This window comes from Apis florea, unplaced genomic scaffold (assembly GCF_048593485.1).
Source record: "Apis florea isolate Af1SG1 unplaced genomic scaffold, ASM4859348v1 contig_3772_pilon, whole genome shotgun sequence".
Classification (NCBI taxonomy): domain Eukaryota; kingdom Metazoa; phylum Arthropoda; class Insecta; order Hymenoptera; family Apidae; genus Apis; species Apis florea.
Window position 1 is genome coordinate 1742746 of NW_028256845.1, and position 24933 is coordinate 1767678.

Sequence of the window (24933 nt, forward strand, 5' to 3'; positions counted from 1 at the left end):
TACTTAACTCTATCAATATTGAATCATGTAAATTAAGCAAAAAAAAAAAAAAAAAAAATTGAAAATCATTCAATTAATATGATCGGAATATGATATAACTTGTAAGTGTAAAATATCCAATAATAACAATTAAAGAATCAATTTGTGGATACAGTTATTTGTATCGATTCAAAAAATCTGAGAAAAAAAATATATGAATCGCAATATCAATAAACAACAATCGTAATAAAGCATAAAACTTTCTTTTATAACATTAACATTTACACAAGTGTGTCAATTATGAATTGACGTAAATCATACATTCTCAAATTACGTTTCATATTCCTTATCGTACATAAATTTTTTATTCTATCATTATATTGATTCAGCTAAATAATTTAGTTATTAACAAAATGTCGTGATGAAAAAATAAACTCATTTTACATTAAAATATCAGAAAAAAATTAGTAAACCTATATTTATTAAATATTGTGTGCAATTCTGTATATCTTACAAGATTTTTATATAACTCTTGTTCAATTAATTCCCAAGAATAAATCTTATAACTATTAACATTAATAAAAGTAATCGTGTATTGAATATCAACAAAGAAACAAAGAAATTTCGAATGAACCAATAGATCCAACATCTCAACTACAATAATTTATTTTTTCTAATACCACAATATAAAAGATACTACTACTCAATCACATATTTTTTTACGTAACATTTAATTATTCCTCAATAAGAAGCAACCATGAATCCATAAATTCGTCAATAAATTACTCATATTCTCCATAATTTAATCCGACCTCGTTACACCTTCCATATTCCGTCAATCCACCATTTGACGCCTTTGTCGCCTTTAAGAAAACCACGGAACAACGCTCGGAATAACAACAACACAACTTTTCATGGAAACCGCGCGATTACGCATAATTCCGTCAACAAACATACGGTACGCGTCTCATCAATCGAACAAAATTCGACGAATCCATACGAAATCGAAAAAAAAAAAAAGAAAATGAGTCGTCCATGAAGTGTATCGCGACGTTCAAGAACCGGGTTCCCCACGCACCGAATGAAAGCAACGTCTGCGCTCGCATCAATGACACGCGCTATACTCTCGCCGCTATACTCTTGGCCCGGTAAAACTGGCTGGCGTGGGTTAGACAGCGTGCAGAAGCGAGAATCGCGTCAGTCCGCGGCGAGTTCTCCGTGTGGGAGCTGCGCTCTCTTGGTGTCGTCGTGTGGGGGTTGTTTGCGATCGAACGCGCACAGATCGATCTCCGATTTCACAGAGGAGCAGCGAAAGCTTGTATCGCGTAAACGTCACGACGAGTGAGTCAGTTGATCTTCAGTTTTGTGAGAGGGAACAGTGAAAATAAAGAACCGTCAAGACGCAGCGTGTCGATAGCCACATTCAGTCCAGAGGTAAGTGCCGGACATTGTTTCTGCCTCTCACGAACCTCGTTCAGAGTACTCATGACAGAAACTCGGTCTCGAATTTAATTTAACATTTTGCGTATTGTTGATCGGCTCTTTTATACGTGAATTGTATCGAAGATTTTTTAATTGATAATGTGATATCGTAATTTTATATATATTTACTTCAAATTTAAATAATATATTAATGTATTATTTAAATATATTAATGACACATTTGATCTAAATTATATTATTTCCTATTCGATCACTTAAATCTATTTAATTTATTTCATTTTACTTAAGACGTGAAAAGTTCATTGTTAAGAAAATCCATGGAAACATTAAAATGAACAATTCTCGCGAAGTAAACGGTTGAACAGTGATTGTCCATCTATTTAGAAAATACTTTCTAAAAAGCTATTTATAACGTTTACTAATAATCGCTTCCCTAGATGACGAGACAGATAAGAAATAAGAATAACCGTAATCGCGATAAAACGAATCGATATAGGAAATATTGATTTATATTATCAGTCATTGATCCGGATACGGATACGATCGTTCTAAACAGGAATTAAGACTATCATCGACATGTATCGCCACGGTAAACAGGGACGCACTCTTGAAAGTGGTCAGACAGGATTTTCATGGTGCAATGATTTTTCGCCGACGTTGCCAATTACACACAATGTATCTAGGAATCGTGGCGATTTATTTCACGAATTAATGGAATACACGATGTCGTCAAGCCTGTGTCATTACTTGTGCTGCGATTGAAATAAAAAAAATTGGAAAAAAATTTTTTTTACGTCGATGAATATTCCAATGAATAACGTATAAAAAAATGGAAAACATTTTTGATTCCGAGGGCGTGAATCGATGCAATATGAATGCGCGATCGCGATTGGTCGTAGACACGGATATATTTCAATTGCAAAACGACTAATTAGCAATCTTGAGCATATTTTTTTCATATATATCTCGTTTTTACCGTTTCCATGGTGAACAGCTTGCTCGTAAATATTATCTTATTTTTTTTTTCTTGTAGAGACTGTCTATCAGTATATCTTGAAAATTATTATTAACATGGTTACATACGTTTGATTGAACGCACGTGATTATTGGCGCATCTCTTAGTCACGTGTCTTTAATTGGGAATATACCACGAGCATGACGCATCTTTGATTTTATTGAATAAATAAAAAGGAGGAAAAAAAGAGAACGGAAGAACGGAGATGTAGAAAAAAATAGATAGTTTCGATAGAAGTTCTAAAGATGAGACTTCAAGTTTTAGAATGCGATTAGAAACGTGACTCGATTTCTGAGAAGTTGGATAAATTGTCTGCAAATTTGCATCACTTTCTATTTCTTGCTTTCTTTTCTTGTTATTACAGTAGCCTAGTATTTAATTTTCCTGTTTTACGAGTTATTATTATTTTAAAAAAATTAATTCAAGCTCTGATATTAAGATTATGTTCAACAAAATTTATAGAAATGATATCTATTTGAAATATTTATTAATTTATAAAGAACGGTGTGATTAAAGTAATGATATCCGTATGTATTTCAATATTTTAAAATACATTATTGTTCCGTTTTTGAGATATTAATTGTCGAAGAGATTATCCTTTGTTATTGTCTTTCTGTAATCCCATGTTGATAATATTTGAAGTATTCCAGGAAATTTGTGAAACACGTTCGTATTTGTTGTGTTTACAAATTCAAACGTGAAAGTCAGGAAAAGCGTTTATCTATTCAAATTCTATTTGTAGTTAAATTGTTAGGAGAATGTGATATATTAGGAGAATGTCTATGGCGAATATCGATTCCTTTTTCATATATTTTTCCTTTTATTAAAAATTATCAAAAATTATATTTGAAGTTAGGTTCGTTATTTTCATAATTCTATATTCATATATATATAACAATTATAATTCTAAGTTTCAATTTGTCATTATTTCATTGATAAATATTATCATATCTATTATTATCATATTATCATAATACTAGCATAAAATGGAGCTTGATAACAAATTTTTCAATGTCTTTATAAAACCATATTATACTTTTGAATCATCAGAAATAGACAAGAAATATAAAAATATAGAAATATACAAAAAGTAAGAAGAACTTTGTTTCAAAGGTAAATATATCACAATTGAAAATATGTAAAGAAAATTATTAGTTGGTTATTTCATAATTAACTCGGTATTGTGGATCTAAAACATGTGATAAGTATAGTAAATTTGATATTTTTATTAACGATAAATCAGAGAGCACGCTTCGAAATTGCGAAAGAAAATTAGAATTAGTATGATAATTTAATTAAATCGACAAATAGTATGGACGATAAGTACATGATAATAAGATGAAAATTGTATTCTTCTACAGTTGATTAGTATATACCTGCAATATCTTTGATAATAATGTTGCAATTGCTAATTATTATAATTATAATATCTAATAACGTTTTTAAATAATGATCATTTTCTTCCGATAGATTTTAGTTTTCAAATTATTTCCTAATCTTACTTTTATCTTATTAATTAATTATTCTTTATTGCTATTTATTATTTCCTGTACGACTTTTTCAACATTTACATATTTGAAATATGTTTATCAGTTAAAAATTTTGAATTTATTCTGTTCAATATTTTGCAATTAATACTTGTAAGAAGAAAAATCAAAATGGAAAATCAGATACGTAGAAGCAAGAATTATTCACGATTGATGTAGAATCGCCATTCACTATTTCACAATTTCTATATCGTTACATCAAGATTATCGGATATAACATGCCTTCAACTATATGCATTGATAAAATAAGAACTGTGCTTAATGCTGGGAAACATGTTCATTTCGTATAATTATTTTATTAATTTTTTTCATGATCAATATTTTAACTTTTCAAATATCCTTCCTTTAATATTATAAAGATAAAAATAGTTAAAATAGAAATTTTACCAATATTGCACATTTTTAAAATAATTTTTTTTTTTTCTATACTTTTCTATACTTGTATAGTCTTTATAGCCTATGAGTCACAATTCTTGAAAGAATCAATATGCTTATTATTAAAATTATTTTTATGGAAAATTTCATTATGATAATTATATGAAAATATAACGAACAAGATAAAATTAAATAATTAATCATTTTAGGTTAAATTATTTTGATAAATTTCTTCATTAGTGTATGATAAATGAAACAGATAGCAAGAATAGTGAAGGATCGATCGTAAAGCAGTATCGAATTCAATAACCTCGGCAACTAAGGCTTGTTTGATAGCCAACACTTTCGTTTGTATAAATATATGAACGTTTTACGTTTAGTTTGAGTCTATAATTTCAAGGTTATGTATATATGTATAGATTGTCAAATAGCAGTATATTCGATATCATTTCTAAAATATTAACAAATTTAAAAATAACAATGAAATAGTCATAGATAGAAAAATTCAATCTTATATTGAATTTGAAAACTTTGAAATGAAAACAATAATTTTTTAGATTCTCATTTTTTTTTTAAATATCATTAGTAATGAAAAGAATTAATCTCGACAAATATAAATTAATGCATATTTCATATTCAGCATTAAAAAATTAATTATTACATATAAAAGTGTATTGAACATTTTGAATATTGAAAATTAAAAAAATTCAAAATAATGTATTTAAAATATTGTTTACTTATTAATTAATAATGATATTTTATAATTGAAGACATTGATCGTCATATTGTAAAACAATGTTTATATTTGTTGATATATCTTTTAATTAATTATATTCAAAAATAAAAAGCAATTAGATAAGATTATATTCATCATTTAAATAATATTAAAAATTCCAAGACAATATTTGCTCTTGATTATAACTCAAATTTTTTCAACTTGTTTTGCAGAAATCGGATAAAAATTTGTCGAAAAATTTCATCTTAACAATCTGCAACTTTTATTTATCCAAGAAACAAAGAATGTTTATTTTATTTATTCTTCTCTTTTTTTCTTCTGTCTTCTCTCTCAATTTTGTTTTTATTCCCATAAAAAGAAGCCTTAAGTATATTTATCGCGTTAACGAAAATCATCTCGAAAGAAATACAATATCTAAATACGACTAAAGTGTTTTTAACAAAAATTTCCATTTCAAGATAAGCGATTGTTGTTTTTTGACGCGATAGAGTTGAAATTCTTTGTCGCCAAATGATCGATTTAAATAATATTTCTCTTCGTTTATTTTTTGATTTATTGTTGGCGATAAAAACAAAGCATATCGCATTGATATTATTTGTAATTAAATATCATATATAATTGTGAACAATATAGGTCAAAATGTAGAATTTGATATAGTATTATATAATTGTATGAAGCTTTATTGTAATCTTTAAATATTAATCTGAGATACATATTACGATAAATACGTTAATTTGCATGGTAAGAAAAAATGACCTTACTTGAGTTAAAACAGAAATGAAGTAATTTCTATTCAATCAGAGTTTGAGCTATTCACCAATGAATTAACGTGCACGTATGCTGCTTAAAATAATTAGAGAGAATCATCCGCTCATGTGACTTCATCGCTCAATAAAGTGTCTGCCAATGTCACATCTTTAATGTGAAATAAATCAAGCGCATAATAAAAATTTTATTTTTTAACATTTTGTTTATTCTTAGATAAAGATCAAATCCTTCCAATTCTTTTATCGATTCAATGCATGTGAAATATTTTTTATATCATTATATGTAAAACTGTAGGAATTAAGAAAACAATTAAGAAAAAGCTATATAATAAAAAAGCTAGTACATGTTTTTTTCAATGATTAATGAAAAAACAAATACCAAGATAGATGAAGTGTCTTTAGCAAATATTATGTTTATCTCTTTCAATCTTAAATTGTTTATTTCTGTTTCTTTTTTCGCAATTTTTATCTCAAATATTTAAAAATTGTGCAAATAATAAATATTTTAGATATGAATATTTTTACTAATTAAAATATAATATATCAAAATCAATTATAAAATAATTCATATTATTTATTTCTATCATTTGTTTCCCTAGTATACAAAAATACAAAGGCATTGTCATCTTATAAAAGAAATTATTATCAATATACTATAAAATTTCTTATTAGTTAACATTCTAGATTTTAAGATATCAGATTCTAAATATATGTCACAACAGCATTTTAATACAAGTGCTACTATAGTATCATGATTTAAACAGTTAAGAGCGATACTTGTCGTGAATCTATCATTCATTTAATCCTCTTGTGATTTTCTCGTTTCTCGATCCTTGAAAAATGTCAATTGGCACGAAATCGAGACTCGAGAGACTGATTTCACGAGAGCCATGATCTTGACTATTGAGTTGGCGATAATTCTCGATATTAATGACGTAAGCTCATTGCTTATGATGCTTGCGAGTATAAATATTCTTTTTTCCTCTTTGCTTCTTTTCGTCACCAAGAGTAAGGTCAGTTCGTAGGGCGATGAATCTAATCGAATTTAACCATCGATCAATTTTTCCTCTTCGTGTTACGCGATTGTTGCATTACATATGTTAATACAAATTCATGAATGCAATTCGAAAAACAAAATTTTTTGCTTTATGAATATTGTATAAATAATTAACATTAGAAATGATGACCTTTATCGGTTAATTTTCATTCAAAGCCTTTTTTCATTCAAAATTATTGTCATTTATTAAGAAATATTATTTCTTAAAAACAAAAAACATAATAAAAATATATTATCAATGATATTGCAAAAAAAAAAAAATTCGAAAAATTAACCATTATAATTTTCGATTAACTACGTTTTAAAAAATTGCAATGTTATTATTAAGTTATAATTTTGAGATATTTGTCGATAAACTTATCGAAATAATTATACTGTTTTAAAAGATTAAGAAAAAATGTAATCATGTTTATTAAAAACTTATATAAGACGACTATTGCTCATTATTTATTAGAAATTAAAAATAATATTGAAAATATTTTTTGAATTCTGTACATATTTTATATTTATATTTTCCATATTTATTGTATATTTATCTGTAATCATCCGTATATTATAATGATTATAAATTGTTATCGTAGAAAAATAGCATTGATGATAATTTGATTCTGAAATTCCACGCTTTTAATCCTATTCGCCAAATATTTTTATGTACTTTTTCAAGGTATTTCATACCTTCGAGCATATGCACTTATGAATCTTACAGCAAATATTGCGTGAGATTGTATTTGTTTTGCATTACGTGACGGAGATCAAAGTTCAAAGGATTTCTTGCATTTACTATCATTACATAGTGACAAGCATTGATAATTCAACGATCGAAAAAATGTTTATTTGCACGATTATCTTTCAATAAGTTTTTTGTAATATCGTTGAGTAACAATTGCGATACAGTTTTTTTTTTTATATATACCGCGTCTGTTTCTTATAAATGAATCGATTCGTTGAAGGAAATATTTATGGTTGTTCGTAAATATTTAATCGCGATAAAACACGTGGAACATGGTTGTAATTGATAATCCGTGATTATTTGAATACGATGAATCGTAACGTTCGGAAGTTGTATCAATTTTATGAAACCGGTATCAATATTTAGAAGAGTGGCGTGACTTTATTCGAAATTGTGTTTTTGATGAAATTTAAACTGTTTTCAGAAATGATCTCATCGAGCATGAAGTTGCGCGAATTGTGTTAATTCCGAGAAAAAGTAGTTTTGTAATAAGACCAATCTGACATTTCACCGGCATAATCGCTAGTTTTATCAACTTTAAATTGCTTGCAATCAAGCAGTTTAAACGTGGAGTAAAAAAGCAATATTGATAATTATTGATTAGCATCACCATCAATCATTTATCAAATGACATATAATCGGTGATTATAATCGCAATCTATTATGAATTTTTAATTAAAATCGTAACAATGCTAATGAAAAATTGCGAATAATCATGTCAAATAATTGAAAAATCGAAGAAATAATGTGTTAAAATATTTATATATAATTTTTTATCCGCAAAAATGAAGAATTTTATTTTTTAAAAATGGATCCAAAAAATTACTATCGTCATTCACTTGAATTCTTGATAAAACAAAAAAACAATTTAAGTTTGTATCTATTGACATCGATAAAATGTAATAGAAATTCAATGTTAGGAAAAATACGGAAATTGCAACGAAAGCATTAATTTTCATATTTATACAATATAATCGATATATAATCGATAGCTATATCAATCGTTTCCACTCAAGAAAGATTTTTTCATTTTTTCTATAATAATTACATCAAATAATCAACATGAATCAAAAACATAAGAAATAAAAATAAATAATATAAATTATTTATATTCATTAATATAATATAGAAGATAAAATAGGGATATCAAGAATTAGAAATAATGTTTACAGCTACACATAAAGATTTCGTTTTTCAAAGATTGCGAATAAAATATGTTATAATAAAAAAATATCCTTGGCTGTTCATTATTATTATTGAATATGCAAAAAAAGACTATACATGTAAATAAACACTTAATTATTTATTTTGTAATTAATTCAAGAGAATAACTTCCTAATTAAATATTAAATATATGCTAATCTTCCGATCGTTTCAATCAGTATAAAACACAAATCAAACAAAATAAAAAGTAACTAAAAAATATTTCAAATTATACAATTTAACTCAAACGTTTAAATCTCGTTTGATCTATCTATACAAAAAAAAAAAAAAATCTGACAATCCACACAAAATCCAAATATTTCTCAAGTTCACTCCACTTCGCTCAACATCAACAAGTATCAACAAATCGTTTGAAAAGGCTTATCCATTTTACCAACTAAACGGGCCATCAGTTCGCCGTGTATCTAAGCAAATTCGATCGTTTGCTTTTCTTTCGGAGCGAGCAGAGTGGCATAAAGTGTGAAATTGGGTTAAGGTTAATCCATGTAACCGGCCGATAACCATGTAACAGTTGCAAACGCCGTTGACGCAACGATCGACAGAAATCGTCGGTCGAAAACGGCAGGGAAACGTTACATGAATAATTTATGGCGGGGGATCGTGTGTATTAAATATAGAGGAGCGTTGAAACGTCACGCTCGCGCGAGCGGCGCACAACGCGCGATAACGCTTCGCTCGCGAAACGCGAGAAAGTGTGCACGCGGATCGATCTGCCTCGTCCGGGAAGTTTCGTGTTTCACGCGAGATACGAGATACGAAGAAGTGATAGAAAAATCCGATTTTTTCTCTCTCTCTCTCCTCATTTTCAAGAAACTTCGTGTTTTAATTCCAAAATTATTCCACTTGAAAAGACGCTTAATGACGTACCATGTTATTCGTGAATGACGAACGAGTGAAAATCATTTTCCTTGTTTTGGAGTGTAACGAGCAGGGTCACGTGTTCACGTCTGGTCGGCTTAATTCGCAATTTCTCCACTTAAAATCCCAGTGTTTCGCGGTGAGTCGTTTGCAGATGTCGAAGGAACGATGCGAAATATTTTTGTGTTATTATTGGCAAAAAGATATATGAACATTTTTTCTCTCTCTCCCTCTTATTTTTACGATTAACAATGTGTCTACGCGTGGTTGATTTAATTCGAAACCCCTCCACTTAAAACGATAATGCGAATGCCAAATGTATGTGGAGTGTTCCCGTTCCAGAAACAAAAATAAGATTGATGTTTATTTGTCGTGCGGAACGATCCAATAAACATCTTACGTTGATTCGATTAACTGTGCTTCCGGATATATCGGTTCTTGTTAATATGTTGAACGTCGCATGATTTAAAGAAGAATAAATTTACATATCGAAGACTTTAATGGGGATGTATATCGGGAATTGACGAGAAATGTTTCCCAATGTAATAGTACCAGGTATCCGATATTGTTAAAAAAATTAGCTTCGCAATAGCGCATTTAATTTATAGATGCATGAGGGAATTTTCTCGGCCAACGTGACCATTGCATGCGTCATTTAGAAATTGCAACTGTTGGGGGAATCTCGATTCCAATGTGTTTCACGACCATTATCGTCTCAAACGTTATGTAATTTATCTTGTCATATTTCGTTCTATTTAATCCTCGTGTCATTTCGCTTTATCGTTCGTGCGATGGAACAAAACTAGTAGTGATGATAAACTGTTGCATATTTCATATTGATGAAAATTTTGCATATCATGATCGACATGTGATCATATCGATCATGCACACATGGCGAATAGTTAAACCAAAGAAAGAAGAAAATTTCGATGTAAAGATAGATCCGCTGATCTGGTTCGTGAACTGTGCATTTCACTCATGTTTCTCAGGAATTACGTTAAGAATCACGTTTCGTGCGCGCACGTGTACTATTGCATGATATATTCCTGCTGGAATAATGAAAAACGCAAATTCTTTGATCTCTTTTGCGACGTTTGCGAATTTAACCTTTTTAAGATTTTTAAGATCACATTTAATCAACGATCGTTTTTTCAATTGATTCGTTATTATTTGAGAGAAAAAATTGTACAGATAAATTTATGCAATTTGTATATAATTGGATATATTTGCAATGTGCAATTTATTTTATATGTAAATTGGTTTGTGATTAATTATGTATGCGTATACGATTAATATTTTAAATATATTGTAATCGCACGGAAAAATTTTATGAAATTTATATAATATATTATGTATATATATATATTTATATTATATATTTTCTCTTGATACAGAATTTTATTCCGTGTTTTTAATAGATTTGAAATTTATCATTCATCAAGTATAAAACTTATCCTAACTTATGCTTATCCTAATAGTTATAGTACTGTTATAATTTCCACGTTCAAAATCACTCGTAAGTCTACTATATACCGCTGTCGTTATTATAAACGCACTTCATTCATTTCAATCTATCACGGCTGCTTATACATTGCGCAATTACTCAAGGTTTTATCTTGCATCGCTCCCAGCGCCGAGCCATTGTTGTGTTATCAACCGAATAGCTAGTAAAAATAGGGGATATTAATTTAATATTACACCGCAGTCTAATCAGTTCGTAATATCCTTATGATAATTTAATGACATTCTAAAATAACATTAGTATTATTGTCCATTATCTATTAAATATGTTTTCTACATTTGTACGTAGTAACACATACATTTTGCAACATTATAATTATTAGAATCGATCAAAATAAAATTGTGATCAAATAATAATTCAACAATTTATTAATTTTATTAATTCATTTGGCAGAATAAATTGTATTTATTTTCAAATAAATTGATTTATTATTTGTCATTTTTATTTCAAATCGTTATTCCTTCTTCATACATTCCTTTTGCTACTATGTAATATCCACATTTTATAATGTAAATTTATAATATCAAAATATTATAATATCGCAACAATTTTATGATGCTAGAATACCATAATATTTCAATTTTCACGATATTATATTATGATATTAATATTACATTTCGTTCATTATCATAGAGCTGTATTTTTGAATAAATCATTTCATACATCATATAATTTGAAGTTAAACGACAATTAAAAGTAATCAAAATTACAGATCTATGAAGAAGATATCATAATATCCGCGTTAGACGTATACATTAATTTAAATTATTTAGATTAATTCAGAACATTCGTTTTTGGACATTCTTAATAACATCATTCATCAGAAAAAAAAACTTGATTTTTAGTACGATGTCTGATGTAATCTTTTTCGTTGATTTAAGTTGATAAGAAATTTAATTTGATTTTACGCTTTCTTTCCTTTTTATTTCTTTCTTAAATAATAGTCGAATATTTCTTTATTTATTTATTCTAATGTCTTGCCAATAAGATACGATAAATTATTCATAAGATCTTTATAATCGACCATTTTTGCGACAGTTTTTGTAAAAACCATAATTGTAAACTTGTCGAGATATATTAATAGAGATACATTGCATGTTGATTGCAATTGAACAGTTATTTAAACGGTTATTAAGTCCTTATTAAATCTGTGGAGAATATAAAGAATCGTTGTGGCATTAATAATTTTTGTTTTTCTCGAATAATTTATTCATTGAATTAATTAATCTTCGATTACGACACTTAGAGATACAATTAAAGCGAAACCCAGTAAGAAAGAGGATTGGTTTTTAAAAGCAAAGATCTTATACATGTTTGTCAAATATATCCACGCCCATCGATAATTCTTCTTACGTAATTAGATTGCACAGTTAAGTTTATGTTTTATCTTTTTCCTATAAAAAAAAAAAATATTGCTGATGTATAAACTAAATATTTTCTTTCTCATTCAAAAAATTACTGAGTTTGCAGTGCAGCGAAAATAACGGCTCGGTCGTGCTATGCGCAGGAAGAATTGGAGATAAAACCGTGACAGAAGACATGTCTGACTGGCACAGTCCGATTTTACTGTTGGGAAAATTCACACGTTCAACTCACGGTATCACGGATGCCCATTGTTTTTTTCTTTTTTTTCTCTCTTTAAAACGATGTATGCAATTCTAGATAAAGATAAAGATTTTATTTAGAAAAAAACCTGTTTCGCATTTAGAGATATAAAAATAACAAAATAAGACTTATAAAAAATTGTTTTCTTATTCAAAGATACAAAAACGATTGTAAACGAAACTTGCAATATTTTTTCTTAAAAGATGTAATAATTAGTATATAATCAACATTAGTATATAATCAATTATCGATATCCAAGAAAATTACAAGCAGACAATATATAAATTATAATACATGGTTATGTTGAACGATATCGTAGTATCGATTAAAATCGATTAAAATCGATTAAAATCAAGAGGTATTTCTTAACGGTTAATAAGAAGGGGAATTTTTTTCCTTATTTTTTTTTTTTCGTTTTTTTTTTTCTATTAATTCAAGATCTTTATCTTTATTTTTTCAACCTTCATCGTAAAACATGTGTCAGATTTTCATAATTATGTACGTCATAATGTTGCACATAACGATATAGATATGATGTTATTTTTATCTGTTTATTTGTGTATAGTCAAATTATAACTAAAATTATTTATTCGAACCATTCTTAAATTAGTAATAATAAATTTAAACGATACGGAATATTTATCTTCCTAAATAATTTTGAAAAATTGCTTCCACATCTTTAATACAAGCGTGATAAAAATCTTTCATATTTTCGGAAACAGAATTTCTTATAATCATTTATTTTCTTCCTCTTCGTGTGATAAGGAAAGAAAACCTCGTGCATCTGAACTTCTATTAATAAACTATAACGCTATAATTTAAATAGGACAAATATGTACAAAATTCCGTTCATAATTACTATTCATTCTGTTGCAACATAATATTCATATCTCGTCATATGATCTAATTTTTTATTCGTCTTTCACATGTATGTCGGTCAAAAATCGATTTTACTTATTCATCACGTCATCGTCTCAGTTCAATCACGTGCAAATCAACGAAAAAATCACGCGATAATATTATGAACGAAGGAAAGGAACGATCTGATTAATCATTTCGCGTGTATTAAGGCAAACTTATTTATGACAACTGGGCGATAAGTTACAAAAATATCATCCCTTATCTTTATGATTTCTGCCCCGTTATCAGATATAAAGACGTAACTCTGTATGCCGCAGATAGATATAGTTTTTAGTCGTACGGGAAGTGTGACATACGACAAAGTACGATTTACACGAGTGTACGAGTGCCATATTAGGATATGGACGAGCTCAATGGTAAATCCATCTGAATGAATTTCGAATCGTCTAAATAATATTTCACCCGTGAATAACATTTGATTATTTCGCGATTCAAGAAGAGTGTTTTTTTTTTATATATATACGATACGTACAAATATATTGCAATATCAATTATTGGTTATCAACGGTCACGATGACGTGTGTCCAATTTTGACACGATTGCAATCGTGACGAATGCGTTTAAATTATTTTTAATTGTTTCGAGAAAGTATACTATCCAAGTTTGAAAGTAAATTCTTTTCGTTTCACTTGTTCGACCGTGTATCACGCTTTTATTTGCAGCCATTCATCTTTCTTAAATTGCACGCTCGAAATACTCTCTTTTTCCTAATTTTATAATTCACTTGCTTGAATGAAACACGAATATTTTATATGCAATTTAGAGAATGCTTTTGCATACTTTCTTATATTTAGTTTAAATCGTTAAAATCTCAATCTCGATTTTCAATCAAATTGTAAAAATAATGTATTCTATGTTTCGAATACTCGAGTGATTATACAATTTAAATAACATTTCGAAATTAATTAAATTTCATCACTTTCATCAGTAATGAATAATATTAAATATTTTTATATATATTCTATATATATATTCTACACTCTCTTATATAACTTATAATTTCATCCTTCCTTGAGATGAGCTTTATCAATTTAATATAATTCTTAAATAATAATTTATCTCGTTCTAATCCCATTATCCGTAATTTTCACAAGAATTTTTTCCTTAAATTCACGGGATATCGTTATCCCCATTTGACGACTTCTTGTAGTATGGAAATGTCATAAATAAATTATTTTTATTCCGATTACGCGAAATTTTCGCATTTCGTGCGAAAGAATAAAATATCGGCACCTCGATAGAGGACATTGTTCGCGATAGCGAAATGCCACGTTAATATTTGATCGGTTTTTATTTCTAAAATAGCATATGGCGGTACAAAGTAGTGACAGATATCGATCGTTGCGATTGCCGATGTCGAGATGGCCTACCTTCGCGTTATGTTCATTCTCTCGTTCACCCTACTTTTCTCTCTCTCTCTCTCTCTCTCTCTCTCTCTCTCTCTTCTCGTAGACGAAAAATATTTATAGCCTTTTACTCCACGCATGAATATATTTCCTCACTCAAAACAAACTTGCTGATCGATTTATATTTCATCGTGTTTGCGCTGTTTTCGCTGATTGCGTTCGGCGTCATTGAACTTCTGCAAACTTCAACGTTTGCTCGGATATCAAGAGTAATTAACACGAGATTATTTTTCATTCGAAACCACTGTAAGAGAACGTGAAAGTCACGAAGTTAAATATACATATCTGAATTAAATTGCAAATAATGTATAATAACGTACCAAGCGTTTGATCGTACTCGGTAACATTGAACTTGAACGAAATTCAACTCGATACTTTTTATATTTATTCGATTTATTATTTAATTACAAGGAATTTAAAAAATTTTATAGAATTAAATACTTTTTTTTAATAATTCCAAGTAACATTGAACTTCGATAAAGTTCTTTTTTATTTAAAAGAATTAATAAAAAAGAATGTATATATAAATTACGAAGTTGAATATATGTATTTGATAAAATAACGATGAATATCATTTGTAAATATAAATAATCTTTGGATAATATCATATTGATACAACTATAACAAACATGCGAACTGAAACGAAATACATTCGTATTGAATATTATACATCATTTGTGATAACAGATATATAAATAATCGCAAAGATTGATAAGGATAGAACGATATCGTGTCATTTTGAAAGTAGTGAAATTGGGAAAAACACAAAGTATATCTTGATTAAAAGATATGTCAGTTTTAACAGGAATAAAATGTCATTTGGATTTTTTATGCGACGGTGGATAATAAACGCTTTTGTGACAGAAATAAACTTTCGTTTTGGAACGGTTAGCCTTCTCTCTAAAACCGTTATTTATCGTTCGTGTAATTCTTAATTTCATTGTGCGTCACTAGTGTACGATGGCGCCGAACAGCAAAAATTGGTTTGTTCGACTAACCCACTTTAACGAATGAGTTTCGTACTTTTTTACGTATCGAAAATACGAGATTCTAATGTTTTATATTCGTTTTGATTGTATGAATTACGATCAATGTGTATAACATTGTTTCAGAATAATAAATGTTTTATTGTGGAACTTTGTTGTCTTTACTTCAGAATCAATTCAAATTCATGAGGATTTAGATCTAGATAAGCTAGATAAAATTTCTTAATCTTAGATACTAATCGTAGAACTGTTCAGATTTATATAATATAATATTTTATATTTGATATTTTATACAAAAAAGAAATTATTATTTAAAGGATTAGTAAAATTATTATTTAACTGATAAATATTATAAATTATAATAATACTTTCTCTCATTTTTATGTAAATATGAAAGCATAAAAATATACTCTATATAAAAATATAGAATTCAAATCAATCTTTGACTCTTTAGAATATTATTTATTTATCGCGTTTGACGATTGAATAAATTGACTATATAAAAAAGTAAAAAAAAAAAAAAAATGGACGATCATTTTCTCTTACTTGTGTTCGAAGTATAGTCATCATTGTGTGTGATCTGAAACAAAGTTCAGAAAAATAGCTATCTAAAGTGTCATCGCGTATTGTACAAATCAATATCATAGTGCTAGAAATAAAGTAGGTAGCAATATCCTCACAGAGGTTTTATATATAGTTCTATTTTCTAAAATTGACCAACACTATAAATAGCAGTGTTTTCCGTACACGTATATATATATATCAATTTAATCAAATTATGAAAATGAAATATCTATAAATAATTTTTAATTATATCTAAAGGTTTATCTCATTATCGGAAAGCTTTTTATTACATTTTGTTTATTACACTTTACTTAAGTAATCAAAAAGCGGTTTCTTTCATCTTTATGATCTAACAGTATATATACTTTTTCTTTATTTTACTACAAACTTATTAGTCACAAATCTATTTCTGAAATTCTAAGAAATATAAAACAATAAAATTCTCTCTTGAAATTTCCTTTGAAACTTTAAACGTTTGTTTCTTTGTGTAAACATTACTCTTATTTATGACATTGTCTAGTCTAATTTAGTATTCATAGATTAAACTTTATATTTTTTCTATAAATGTGATTCCACTTTTCGAAAATACTAACTGCTGTAAAATTTAAATCTGGAATAATTGAGTTTATTTTTTCTAACTTTTTTAATGATCCAAACTTTCATGTTTTAAGCTTTCAATAATATTATAATTACAATTATCAAAGAATTCGAATACATTCATATATTTCTAAATAAAAAATTACCTTGTTTCCACTTTTTCTTAAAGAAAAGTAAATTAACTTTCCCATTTCTGATTATACTATACTCTTAGGTTACCTATACCTCAATGGGAAAACAGCGATCTCCAGAAAAAAGTTGAGATATTTCCCGCCAAAATTTTATTGGAGGAAAATTACAAAACTAATCTGTATTCTGATTTGCAATTTCAGCAATGTCCTTGGAGGAATCGCGGCGTTCGCAGCGTCCGTACAGGTACGGGATGGTTCTCCTTTGCGTTGGTGCACTGATAAACTGGTTAGGCCTCGCGGAGAACTACGTCGAACCGGTACGATATGTCGGTGTTGCTTGCATAATAGCAGGCGCTCTTCTCATATGTGCCGCAATGTGTTGTTGGCTGCACGCACCGCCAAGTAGGGCAGCCATGCACACACAACACACAAATCATCCAATCACAGCACAAGTAAGTCTTCATATTTTTTTTTTTTTTTAAGCCACGATAACCGTTTTATTCTTTTGACTGATTAGCCAAATCTAGTCAAGAGAAATGTATTCCGGCTTAAAAGTCTCGTAATTTATAAAATCTTTATTTATTAATAACACATTAGGATATTGTAAATTTGCAATTTATGCGAATTTTGTTGTAATAAAATTAAAATTAACATAAAAATAATATTTAAATTTGTTAAAACTTTTGAGCGAAGATATAGATCCTTGTCGTAAGGAAACATTAAAAACTGAACAACACTACAGAATAATTTATTGAATTATCATTAATTATAAATTGATCGAAAATAGATTCCATTTCATGGTTGGATAAAGTATTATTCTCTTTCTTTTTTTTTTTTTTTAATTCTAAATTTTAAATTTTAGTAATATAGTAATTTTTAGACTACTTTTAGATTTTTCTTTTATAATTTGATTTCAAAATTTATCGTATAATGATTGTGCAGTAGATGATTAGAGAAGTAATGAATATAGAGTAGGTATATCCTCATCTCTTTTTATCCTTTATCAACATAGGAAGTTTTCTACTACTACAGATATTAGGTAATTTATTCAGACTTCATTTGTTTTATAATTTAATTTTTCTTTTTTGAGTAATGAAATTTATTTTATGTTGCAACATTGTTGCATTATAAAATATCATCAATAATATTAATACAATTGCGCGAAAGATTATTTATCTGATAATTATTTATCTGATTTTATTAAATAATTGAAATCATTAATTCGGATAAGACACATCATAATAATTAATTATAATTACAATCGTATGATTTTATTCGATTAATTGAATAAATGAAACTTAATTCCGTGCAAACAACTATCTTCCAAGAAAATTTGAAATCAATAATTAAATATATGCTTCTTCTTTTACGTTACACGTCTTTATATTTCAAGCAACTTAAGAACTAGTCACGTGTATCGATACATTTGATCCATGTACAGTATCTCTAAGATAAACTACCAACTAAGGATAAAAATAGATGAAAACAAGTAAAATTTTACAAATAAATTTTACTCGTTTATTAAGTCAACAATAATGACAAAGTGTAGCCTATACATAACATTTTGAGTAAATGCCAGATGAAGATACTATGAATAGATTCATGAATTGCTCAGATCCTTGTAAAATAAATATTTTAACGAGAGAAATTAAAAATTTGACAGCATCCAATTAAATAAATATATAGGAAAGAATTATATTTTTCTATTTATTTTTATTATTATCATTCTTTTTATGAGAAAAAAATGTATAACAGAACTTTCTTACCAATCTAACATTTCCATTCAATAATTATTCCCACATAAATAGCATCGAGAAATTCTTATCTCTCAAGAACCAACTAGTTACCGTCTATAATTACCATCGACTGAAAGAGCAATTGAACCAACAGGATTCCATTTCACGCGTCAAAGTCCTTTCTCCGCGTTTCGATTTACTAACCGTTTCATCGCAGTTTAAGGGTTTCGAAACCGTGTGTTCTTGATTGAGACCTCAGAAGATTACATCGTTTTTCAGATCGATTCGGGTCAACCCCCTATTATAGATCGTGAACCGGTATCTCTATAGACATGAGTAATAGTATATACGACTTAGTCGTAATTACCTAGCGTTTGTAAACAGGCTACGAGATAAAAATAATATGGGACGATCGAAATTGTTGCTGCGCCTCTTATCTCACCCCATAAATCGTTTGATGGACCATAAATTCGAAGTAGTTAACATACGCCATGTGGCCTTTCGTAAATCGGCGTTAATTGTCGTGAATTTTTCGTGCAGATCGATTTTTTTCGAAGTGAAAATTTATGCACGACGATTAAAGTCGATATTTCAAACGTGACGATCGATGATTAATTCTTGTAATTTCTCTTCTCAACGAGTAAATTGCATCATAAAACTTATATAGTAATTTATTCTTTTTAAAATTCACCTCATTATCAGACAGTCATGGAGGAATTTATTTTTTTCGTGATCAATTAATGTAAAAGATGTTATTTTTTTTTTAATATTTACTACTACTTTATGCTTCGTTAATTGTAATTATCAGATTGTAATTAACGTTATGAGAAGTAATAATTCATTTATTTCAAAAGAATTGAATGATTATAATAAGAGGCACAAAGTAAAGATATAAATTGCATTCTAAGATGAAAATACAAAGAATGAATTTCCTCAATTTGTTATTCTTGAGAATTGATAAAAAATTTATGTTGTGTAAAATCCATCTTGATAATGTTATCACGATTTTTTTTATAACAAAGTAAATTGAAGATAAAGTAGGAATTTTTTTAAATAAGACTTCGTTTTTTCGAAAAAATTGATTGCGACATTAAGAATAAATATAACATGCAACAAGAATAAATATAATATCGATAAATAAGAATCAATAAATCGATAGGTACTTATATGTAATCCATAATAAACTAGTAACATGATACGATGATGTTAATAAAGTTCAATATTAACCATGTTTATAAACGTATGTAAGAACAGCAAGTGAGATGTGCCTACTTACATCAAGGTCTATTAAAGTTATTACTTAGAAGTGCACGTGTACTTAATCTATTTTTAACATCATTTCTCTTCAAAACACAAGTCTTTATTTTTTAAAATTTTATTACTTATATTGAGAATATTCTTTTATAGAAAATTACTTGTTACCCGATAATAACAGGAAATACGATTATCAAATTAAAATAAAATATATATATATATATTCTATTGTATTAAGAGATTAATGGAATAATATCTTGATTTACAAGACTTATATAAATTTCTGAAACGTGTGAATGATCGAAATCTCATGTTCTCCGATTTTCATTAGACAAAGTTTTTTATCGCATATTTTCTCGCTATTCTATCTTTGTTCGTAACATCTTTTGTTCTTCCTGTGTCATTGTAGGTGCACTTTCATTTCACTCGAATCTTGGTCGTGCAAAAATTTTGATCTCGAAAACTGTCTCATATTCTTCCCTCTCTCTTTCTCCTTTTTTTTTTTTTTTTTTGCTTCTAAAACGGTATGTAGGCGTAGTATAATCTCGGCTCAAAATAGCAGCCGTTCCTCTTTTCGTTGCACACGGGGAAACAATAGAAATGCAAAGGTCTATCTGCGGCTCGATGTATAAAGGAGGTCGCTGATAGTTAGAGTGCACTTATCTATTGCCGTAAGGATATTCACCCGGAAGCACCTATCTATATTTATCAACGGCCATCCTTCAATTATTCTACCGTGTCACAGATGCAATTGACATGTATGGAAGGATAAGACGGCAATTCTCTCTTGTGCAATTACTTTTACACAAGAATTTGAAAATTTATGTCATTTAACGAAACTAATTACATTTAGAAAATAATTTTCTAAATATACGAGAAATAATGAAATAAAAATAGAATTTCTCTATCGTATTTATACACGATGGAAAATGGCGAAACGTTGAATTTATTTATCGGTTAATGAAACTAATGAGAAAATACGCGATGATGTCGTAATCGAAAGTTTGCTTTTTTTTTATTTTTTTTAACTATAATTTGTTAAAAAATATTATATTCAACACGTTTCTCAGATATTCATAATGATGCATTAATATTAATTTATGCCTTCAATTATCGATTATTTTAACTTTAATATCAATTATATCATAAGTCGTTAACTTTTAATTAGAAGATTTACTTTAAAATATTAATTAATTATCATTGTGAAACATAACATGATATATCAAGATATCCATTGAAATTTTTAACAATTATAAATAATATTATTATGTAATATTCACAGCATAGAAGAATCATATAAGAAGTAATAGATAATAAGATGAAAATATATATTTATTCTCACGATTCTTCATTCATTTTCTGGTTCTACATAATGAGGACAAAATTTTTCCAACAGATGATTCTTCGAACAGCTCATTTAATAAAAAAAATTCTCACTTGCTTGAATTTTTATAAATGCAACTTCTACAATTTTGATGAAATATAACATTATAAATGGTAAAAACTTGTGATATCTGCATAAATAAACTATTACATGTGAAACAATTCAACAAGGAAGAAATAGTCACGAAATGGCATTATGAGCCAGCATGGCCCAAGCGATCGTTGCCAACGTTGCAAAATACCTGCACTGCAAATGGTGCAGTCAACGCAGTCTCATCTGGCGAAAAGAAAAAAAAAAAAAAAAAAAAATGTCGATTCGAATCCGAAGAAGAAAAATTGGTACTATTCTCAGTCATTCACCTAACGATACAAACCTGTGCGATTATGCAATTTTCCGGGGAGCTTTCTTTCTTTATAGCCTCGAATAACCGTCGCTATTTTCATCCTGTACTGTATCCACGATACGTAACTCTGCGGTAAACGCGCGCCCTTTCGTGACTTAGATCCGGCCAGCTATAAAGTTTCTAAAGAGTGTCGAGGCGAACACGTAGGTGGATATCTATAGACCAACCGCGATATATATAGAAGAATAATCATTTCGGGGTTAATATCCTTACGGTTGAACGTGTAATGTCGTCATAAAATATTAAAACGATAAGAATGGAATGGAATCGATTCGTATGGAAGAAAAGTCAAGTTTCGAAAGGTTGATTGTTCGTAGACGCTTGTGATAGAACTTTAATATCGGAATTTATCGATCATCGATTTACATTTGATTTATTTCTCTCTCGATTAGATGCTCGAATAATTCTGTTTCTTTCAGATAGATGATCCGATCCACGTGATCTCCATCGAAGAACCATCTAGTGTATCCAGACAAAAACCACCAGATTACGAGGCGGTCACGGATGCGCCACCTAGCTACGATGATGCCATCAAGTTAAATCCTAGTCACCTATTTAGAAACAATAGTAGCACGTTGTCGTTGCCAACTGTGCACACCATGGTCCCTAGAACAGTGGAGATCGTTTCTAGGGACCCTACACCATCACCACCGCCGCCTTACGCGAGGTAAAATTTATTTTTATTCTTACGTTCATATCGATTTATTTTCACTCTTGAATGAAACGATCGATCGTTCTAACGTGGGTTAGAGAACGTATAAAAAGAATGGATGAATAATTTCGCTCGTAAATCGTTCGTGAGAAGTACTTAACTTGTACGTCTGTTGTTGAAAGATAGGGGTGAAATAAAGAAAGGAAATTCCTATATATGTGGGAGGGACTATGACGCGATTTCGCTACTCGACTTGTTCCGAGTAGTGTTACTAGTTATTCTATAAAACTTAATGACGTCATGACGAGTATACACAGAGTTAGTTAATAAATCTCTATCTAGCTTAACCTGTCTAGAGAATTTATTAATACTTTCTACTATTTAGAACCTTTTGCTCAAATAATTGACAAGAATTGACAAGTTTAGACAAGTGGAGTATTGTTAACGATTCCATGTCTTTTTTAAACTCTTTTCTATTAGATCTTTCTCTTTTATTTTTCTTTTAAATCAAAAGGGAAGCGAGTATTCATGAGGGCAAGAATAAAAATTAATTAATTGTAGTAATACAGGATTATCAATGAGATTGTTGTATAATAATTATCAATGTGTAATAATTCAAAACTTTTAAACTTCTCAATAAAAGAATTAAATCATTGTTCGATTTTTCCTTTTTTTTTGAATATTTTGTTCCATTCCAGGTGAGATATTTGGCAGCAGCAATAATGATCGCAGTTAAACGAAAGGCTTGCGGTGTGCTGGAGGTCCAGCGTATTGCAATACAAACTACAGATTGCCCGAGTACAAAAGTGGGTGCGAAGAACTCCGTCATTTGTTGTAACTGTCACGGTACCGTTAATGATAGGGGTTGCACTTGAAACAACCATTTACGGCGGATAATTATATCTCGTCGTAGCACTGGACCTTGTTTTAGTAGATTAAAGATTTGTGTTCAATGAATCAAGCAAGTCCTCCATACAGGGCACCGCATTTATCACTGTATCAACACAACGATACACGGTCGAAGGTAGAATCGAAGGTGGTAGAAGCATCAACTGATTTAACGATCACGATTTGATTGATGGACTCCAAATGGTGAAAAAGACGAAGATGGCAAATCGTCGAACGTTCGCAAGAAACTCGATGAACGAAAAAAACGGAAGAACGAAAAAAAAGAAGAGTCAATGGAGATGTGAACATTGTGCCTTCCTTAAAACGCCTATTATTACACAGAGAGAAAGAGAGAGAGAGAGAGAGAGAGAGAGAGAGAGAGAGAGAGAGAGAGAGAGAGACAAGTCTAAATGTTTGCACGAAATACTCATGACTCGATAACTAATTGCAGAACTGTCGAAACTTCAAGAGAATTGCCGATGAACCCGTATGGACACGATTATTGATTTCGTCTGGCTAATTTAGAGAGTGTCTAAAATAGCAAATACGAATCTTCGATAATAACGTTTCGTGCGTCTGTATTATATCTGAACAAAATCTGAACGTATTTCTTGTTATAATGAATAATTTAAAAAATCCTTGAGAAATGAGAAAGGATAGAAGATGAAAAATAGGTGTCCTAAAAAAAAAAAAAAGAAAAAGAAAAAAAGAGCATAGGAACTGGAAAAGTTCCAAAATTCATTGCTTGGACAATCGTGCGGCTTTTTAGCGGAGATTAACTGTTTGCTTGCCATATGATTTCGATGATTGTCATTTTACACGATGTACATACCACATGCGAAAAATCATTCGCACGTCCATTTTATTGTGATATATATAAGATGATGCAGAATTATACGATATACGTCACTATGTCGAATATGACATCGCTTTGTGAAACAAGACTCTTTTTTTATAATGAAAATGCAAAATATAATGATAAATTTTAAACTCGAGAATTTCTTCTTTATAACCCGTTTCCCTCATATAGATATATAACGAATAAATATTGATCGGTAAGTGTTTTATCCATTTCATTCTAACAATTCGTATTGAAATTTAAATTTCAACGTAAAATTTAGAATACGATTAAAATAACATCTTGTCAAATTTT

The 24933-nt window shown here is 29.0% G+C and overlaps 1 protein-coding gene across 4 annotated transcripts; it reads left to right on the forward strand.

Moving 5' to 3' along the window:
• The first annotated feature begins 1110 nt into the window (after positions 1-1110).
• Positions 1111-24770, forward strand: LOC100863798 (uncharacterized). 4 transcript variants are annotated; one of them, XM_012495695.3, is made up of 4 exons: positions 1111-1413; positions 17665-17915; positions 22660-22907; positions 23591-24770. In XM_012495695.3, exons 2-4 carry the CDS (start codon positions 17667-17669, stop codon positions 23592-23594), a joined length of 501 nt encoding a protein of 166 aa, XP_012351149.1. In that variant the 5' UTR covers positions 1111-1413; positions 17665-17666; the 3' UTR covers positions 23595-24770. The 4 variants fall into 4 exon arrangements, with proteins under 4 accessions (XP_012351149.1, XP_086771444.1, XP_012351146.1 ...); XM_086915318.1 differs by lacking the exon at positions 1111-1413 and adding an exon at positions 9689-9870; XM_012495691.3 differs by lacking the exon at positions 1111-1413 and adding an exon at positions 10138-10286.
• Positions 24771-24933: the final 163 nt, after the last annotated feature.

What these genes read in the sequence shown, in the direction of transcription:
- LOC100863798 (XM_012495692.3), top strand. Translation starts at nt 10,262, where the DNA reads ATGTTTCCCAATGTAATAGTACCAG. An exon ending in TCCCAATGTAATAGTACCAG is followed by an intron (nt 10,287 to 17,664) that starts GTATCCGATATT and finishes TTGCAATTTCAG; the next exon opens with CAATGTCCTTGGAGGAATCG. An exon ending in ATCATCCAATCACAGCACAA is followed by an intron (nt 17,916 to 22,659) that starts GTAAGTCTTCAT and finishes TGTTTCTTTCAG; the next exon opens with ATAGATGATCCGATCCACGT.